The sequence below is a fragment of the Bison bison genome, unplaced genomic scaffold (genome assembly GCF_000754665.1).
Source record: "Bison bison bison isolate TAMUID 2011002044 unplaced genomic scaffold, Bison_UMD1.0 scf7180017864053, whole genome shotgun sequence".
Classification (NCBI taxonomy): domain Eukaryota; kingdom Metazoa; phylum Chordata; class Mammalia; order Artiodactyla; family Bovidae; genus Bison; species Bison bison.
In genome coordinates, this window is record NW_011494625.1 from 2571035 (window position 1) to 2577657 (window position 6623).

The 6623-nt window shown below is 49.9% G+C and overlaps 1 protein-coding gene across 1 annotated transcript in view; it reads right to left on the reverse strand.

Moving 5' to 3' along the window:
* TXNDC5 (thioredoxin domain containing 5 (endoplasmic reticulum)) overlaps positions 1 to 6623 on the reverse strand; it is a gene marked incomplete at its 5' end in the record, with an annotated part of 23285 nt that overhangs the window by 12528 nt on the left and 4134 nt on the right. The window contains one exon of the mRNA XM_010835885.1: positions 4848 to 4953. Within this exon, the coding sequence (XP_010834187.1) occupies positions 4848 to 4953 (106 nt within the window). The remainder of the gene's footprint in view (positions 1 to 4847; positions 4954 to 6623) is intronic.

A 6623-nucleotide genomic window follows, 5' to 3' on the forward strand; every position in this document is an offset into this window, starting at 1 on the left:
GACAGACTATTTTCTTGGGCTCCAAAATCACTGCAAATGACAACTGCAGCCAGGAAATTAAAAGACGCTTGCACTTTGGAAGCAAAGCTTTGACAAACCTAGACAGCATATTAAAAAGCAGAGACATTACTTTGCTGACAAAAATCTGTATAGTCAAAACTATGGTTTTTCCAGTAGTCATGTATGGATGTGAGAGTAGGACCATGAAAAAGGCTGAGCACCGAAGAATTGATGCTTCTGAACTGTGGTGTTGGAGAAGACTCTCGAGAGTCCCTTGGAGTGCAAGGAGATCAAACCAGTCAATCCTAAAAGAAATCAGTCCTGAACATTCATTTGAAGGACTGATGCTGAAGCTCCAATAGTTTGGCCACCTGATGGGAAGAGCTGACTCATTAGAAAAGACCCTGATGTTGGGAAAGATTGAAGGAAGGAGGAGAAAAGGACAACAGAGAATGAGATGGTTGGATGGCATCACTGACTCAATGGACATGAGTTTGAGCAGGCTCTGGGAGCTGGTGAAGGACAGGGAAGCCTGGCGTGCTGCTGTTCACTGGGTCACAAAGAATCAGACACAACTGAGCGACTGAACAGCAGCAACGTGAAGCTTTCTGCTGCTGGCCTGACTTCCATGCTACGTTTGTGTTAAGTGCTAAGGACCCACAGAGAAGGGTGTCTGAGAGAGACGGCTAAGGCACAGGCAGCGAGTCCAACACAGTGAAAGAGGGGGCTGGGTGTCGCTGTGTGTGCTCAGAGGGCCTGCGGTGGTGAAACGCCCACTTGTGGCACCAAAGGAGCACGTCTTTGGTCCTTGTTCCATGGCAGGTAAAGATAGATGATCGTTACAGGAACTTCACAGTGTATCACAGAATGGGTCCCGTCCCCAAGCTGGGGACAACGTGGGCTTAAGAGTCTTAAGAAAGCAACCTGGGGCTTCCCTGGAAGTCCAGTGGTCAAGAATCCGCCTGCCAATGCAGGAAACACGGGTTTGATCTCTGGTCTGGGAAGATCCCACATGCACAGAAGCAACTAAGCCCGTGAGCCACAACTACTGAGCGTGTGCTCCAGAGCCACGCTCCGCAACCAGAGATGCCCCACAGGGAGACAGCTCCTGAGCGTGTGCTCCAGAGGCAGGCTCCCCAGAGACGCCCTGCAGGGAGACAGCTACTGAGCGTGTGCTCCAGAGCCTGCTCCCCAGAGACGCCCCGCAGGGAGACAGCTCCTGAGCGTGTGCTCCAGAGCCTGCTCCCCAGAGACGCCCTGCAGGGAGACAGCTACTGAGCGTGTGCTCCAGAGCCACGCTCCGCAACCAGAGAAACCCCGCAGGGAGACAGCTACTGAGCGTGTGCTCCAGAGCCTGCTTCCCAGAGATGCCCCGCAGGGAGACAGCTCCTGAGCGTGTGCTCCAGAGCCTGCTCCCCAGAGACGCCCCGCAGGGAGACAGCTCCTGAGCGTGTGCTCCAGAGCCACACTCCGCAACCAGAAACGCCCCGCAGGGAGAAGCCTGTGCCCCAAAACTAGAGCGAACTCCTGCGCCTCAACCAGAGAAGAGGCCGCGCAGCAGTGAAGACCCAGCACGGCCAAGAATAAAGACCTTTTTAAAAAATGAAAGCAGCTCGGCACTACTCAACAGGAGCTCTAAAAGTGGTCTGGCTTTTTTATTTTTTGCCTTGCAATGTTATGTTTGGATATTCTAAAAAGTCACTCCAAAGTAGGGAAAAAAGTCCTTTACAAAGATAGCGTTTCTGATGAGAGAAAAATTATCTCAACAACCTAAATATCCAATGACAGAAAAAAGGTTAATTCTGGCATATCCAGAAGATAAAACATGATCACTGTAAAGATGTTCAACTATATAAAAAGATCATTAGTGAAATGAACCATGTCTATGTGATGATGACTACTTAAGGAAAAAATACAGAAGGAAACATGGAAATATAAAAATTGGAGTAGAAGGTAAGAAATGGCAGATTTTCCTTGACTTTAATATATTACTATAAAAATAGGAGGGAAACCCCTAAATTTATCCTGTTTAAATAGGAAAACGTATATATTAAGTTATTTTTAGTTATAAATACAGAAGGGCTTCCTGGTGGTTCAGATGGCAAAGAATCTGCCTGCAATGCAGGAGACGCAGGTTCAAACCCTGGGTCGGGAAGATCGCCCGGAAAGGAAATGGCAACCCACTCCAGTATTCTCGCCTGGGGAATTCCAGGGACAGGGGTGGGCTACAGTCCCTGGAGTTGTAACGAGTTAGACACGACTGAGAGACCAACACTTTCATAGAAGTTTTTAAAAAAAGCTTTCACTTAAAATATAAAGCAAAATTCATATGGAGAAGAATTTTGGTTTGTAATATGAAGTCTGAATACTTGAATTTTTCTGTAATAAGCCACCCTATCATCATTTCCAGCAATTACCTGAGATGCCCACGGCTCTGAGACGCCAAGATATGGCAGGGGGGTGACTGAGGTCTGGGTTGGGATCCATGTGGCTATGCCCCCAGGACAGGCCCTGAGGTGGGCAATGCTGAGCCTCGGCCTGGCCACACCGTCCCCAGCCTGTGCTCTGGGCTCCACCCCGAAAGGGATGTCGGCTGGGGAGATGACGGCTTTCTGCCATCCTGACCCTGGCTGATGGCTTCCTGAATACAGTCATCGCAGAAGACTGGCTTTTTGGTGAAAAACTTACTTTAAATGTTTTTGGAGACTATGAACTCTCCTTTAAAACTGGCTTCCTCCCCGCTCCAGAGAACACCAAAAAAACAATCAAAAAAAAAAAAAAAAACAACTTTAAGTTTAAATCTATGTGAAAGTTACACCTGCTGGTCCAGCTTTCTTGTCGTGACAAAGATGCAAATTTACTCTGAGGGGTTTGTGGTTTCCCTGTTACCTAAAATTAGACACAGCTCTGGTCAACACTTACTCAACACTGTACGCCAGCGGTCTTCAGCACGCAGTTCTGGGTGGTGGCACTCAGTCGTGTCCGACTCTGCAACCTCGTGGACTGTAGCCTGCCAGGCTCCTCTGTCCATGGGATTTCCCAGGCAAGACTACTGGGGTGGGGTGGGTTGCCATTTCCTTCTCCAGGGGATCTTCCCGACCCAGAGATCAAACCTGTGTCTCTTAGGTTGGGAGGTGGGTTCTTTACCACTGAGCCACAGGGAAGCCTCGAGACTTTTTAAAATGTGAGATAAAAGCAGCACTTGGGAAGTAGCTGGGGTTCTGATCGGCTCTGAGCTCTACACAGAATGTAGGGGAGAGCTGAAGGACCACACAGACACCCTGGAAGGGGACAGCAGAAGGCCCCTGCAACTGCCCAGACCAGCTCCAGGCCAGGGGACACTCGCCTGATGCGAGACCACAGACTGAGTCAAGTGCTGACACGGAAGCCACGTGCAGAGACCTCAGACGCACTCAGGCCTCATCAGAAACGTGAAGCAGGCGCACTGGCCACCTCTGCTCCCGTCAGGCCCAGCTCGGCCTCTGCGGCCTGGGCCCTCAGCACTCACCAGAAGGCAGCGTGCATGGAGGGACACTGCGTGGAGGGCTCACGGTCATCGTGATTTATGACAAGACGGAGACGCCTATCGTCCACTGGGGGACTGAGGACTACAGGTTTTTCTCAGGAATGCTACACGTAACCATGTCTTTAAAAAGCATCTCAGTAACACAACACTGTAAGTCACTACACTTCAATTAAAAAAAAACAGGCCTCAGAAATCAGAGTCTCCACAGTTACATCCTCAGAGCAGGGAGTAGTGGCCATTAAGACACAGGGAGTTCAGGGTATTAAGTTTTGTCATCAGCAACGCCACCAGGGCTGTGGGGCTGAGCAGCAAAGGAGAGTCACACTGGGGGTACGGCCCAAGGCAGTGGGCTGTGGAGGTGGGGAGGGCTGAGCTGGACTGGGCGCCCCGGCAGAGGCCTGGCCCCCGGGAGGCCGCGAGTCCATCTCTGGCCCTGAGGAATTAGCGTGATTTGAATGACGCGTGAGACAGGAGTGGAGGGTACGTTAAAAAGGAGTAAGTCGCCTCTGTGGGCTGCATTCTGAAATGGTTACCGACGGCCCTGACCGCATCCAAACAAGGGGTGGGAAGGCCGGAGACCAAACTGCCAGCACTGCTGGGGCCGGAGGTGGACACGCAGGACCACCCCCACTGCGCGCTGCCCGCCACTCACCACTCTTCTCCCTACTTCTGTGCGTGTTTGAACATCTCCAAATAAAAAGCTTCTAAAACTTCATCTTTTCCCAGTAAGGTACTTAGAGAGTACTCAAATTCATAGAGACAGAATATAGGGTGACGAGTGCCAGGGGCTGGGGAGTTAGTGTTTAATAGGAACAAGGTTTCTGCTTATTGTCCATTTGCTCAGTCCTGTCTGACTCTTTTGCAGCCCCAGGGACTGTAGCCCACCAGGCTCCTCTGTCCATGGGATTCTCCAGGCAAGAATACTGGAGTGGGTTGCCATTTCCTCCTCCAGGGGATTTTTCTCAACCCAGGGATCAAACCCATGTCTCCTGCTTGGCAGGCGGGTTCTTTACCACTAAGCCATCTGGGAAGCCCGGGTTTCCACTTGGGAAGATGGAAAATTTCTGTGGGTGGATGGTTGCACCGCATTATGAATGTATTTAATACCACTGACTTGTACACTGGAAAATAGTTAAGAGGGTAAATTTTATACTGTATTTTATCAGAATTTTTAAAAATCGCAACACCAATAACAAAAAAGTGAATCTTTACCTATGATATCACTGAGTTCTAAAAAGTTGCTTTAAGATGGTAGCTAATCTGGCCTCTTTACTACCCCGCAAATGCAGGAAGAAAGAGGGGTGGCCGTGTGTGCACTCACAGGGGGCTCCTCGTTCAGTGTCTGCAGCATCCATTTTTCCAGGGCCTGGAAATCCCGGGGACCCTGGTACTTCACAGCTTCTTGGCCAGGCTTGAAGAACTTCAAGCTGAAAAGAGTAACAGAGGATTAGACGGAGTACATTTTAAAGCACTTCAAACTGCTCCGAGCAAAGAATAAACTCATTTAGCGAAGCAATCATAAAAACGGGGTGTTGGCGGGCTGCAGCCAGCTCACCCCTGCCCCTCTCTGATAACGCTTGGGAAAAAAAAGAAAAGCAATGTTCGAGGAGGTGGCATATTCACTTAATCCTCACTTAATCCTCAATCCACACCCCCAGTGTGACTCTCCTTTGCTGCTCAGCCCCACAGCCCTGGTGGCGTTGCTGATGACAAAACTTAATACCCTGAACTCCCTGTGTCTTAATGGCCACTACTCCCTGCTTCTCGTGTTATTCTTGAAAAACAAAACCAAGGTGAACATATCAGGCTGAACCCCACATATCCAAGGATTCAGGAGTAAGAATTCCCCAGGTTCCCCTGCCTGGTATTCGTTGTCCTTTCCCGGCTTCAGTCGTTTTTATGTTCTGCATTTTGAAGAACAATCTAGAACTGTCGTGGAAACTGCACTGTTCTGCAGTAAATTTATTTCCAGGCTATTTCTTGTCAGCTATTCAATTTTCACAAGGCGTGACTATCCAGCTACAATGGGAGCTCAAGTTTCCAACTTTAAGCACAACCCTGACTTTGGTTGATAACGGCCTGTTCACTTGTCCCCAGAGAAGGACTCTTTTCTATTTTCCACACATACGAGCCTCTGAAGGTATCTGCAGATGGAGCAAGAGTTCTGCCCTTGGAGGGGAGCGGGGACATCACCTGGCTCTGTGGCAAAGAAATCGAGTGCCAATTCAAGAGATGCAGGTCCAATCCCTGGGTGGGGAAGATCCCCTGGAGAAGGAAATGGCAACCCCCTCCAGCATTCTTGCCTGGGAAATCTCGTGGACAGAGGAGCCTGGTGGGCTACGGTCCACGGGGTCGCAAAAAGGCATGACTAAGCGACTAAACAACAACAAAAGGCATCATCAGAGCCTGAGACGAACAGGTCCAAAGCCGGGCCGCTGCCTGGGCGACGAGACAACGTGCTCCCGACAGAACATAACAGGAGGTGTCAAGGGGCACAGGGAGGGGAGGGAATAGTTCTCTGATTGACAGAATAGAAGGCGTCAAGGATGGAAGGGGAAGCATGGCTACTAAAATATAGCTACTGAAAACAGAGCAACACAGACTAGCATTTTGGGGCAAGCCTACCCATCTAAACTCCCCCTAATGCTTCCTGGCGTGTATGTGGATTTTGCTGGAGATGCCCAACGTGCAGCATCAGAATATACGAAGTTAAGATATGCAGAAATCACAACTGTGCGTTTGGATGGCTGACCTCACAAAGATCTTAAAATGAAGCTTCACACCAAACAAGAAAACCAACACATTGGCTGCAGAAGGCATTCAAGTGAGAATGGGCTTACCAACCTCACCCAGAAGCTCAGATTCTGTGATAGGCTAGGGGACACCTCGATGTGACTCCAATGCAGTGTATCTCTCCCCTTCCCTGGCAGCTTATGCTTTTATAACCACGACAAAAACCATGAAATTTAACATTTCAAGCAACTCAACCTGACCTCACGCCTGTGACCACCGGTGCCCGCCCCCTTGAGATGCTCTGGAGACGTGCGCCGCGCCCACTGAGGACTGGGGTGACCCGTCCTCCACACCTCCCTCTCGG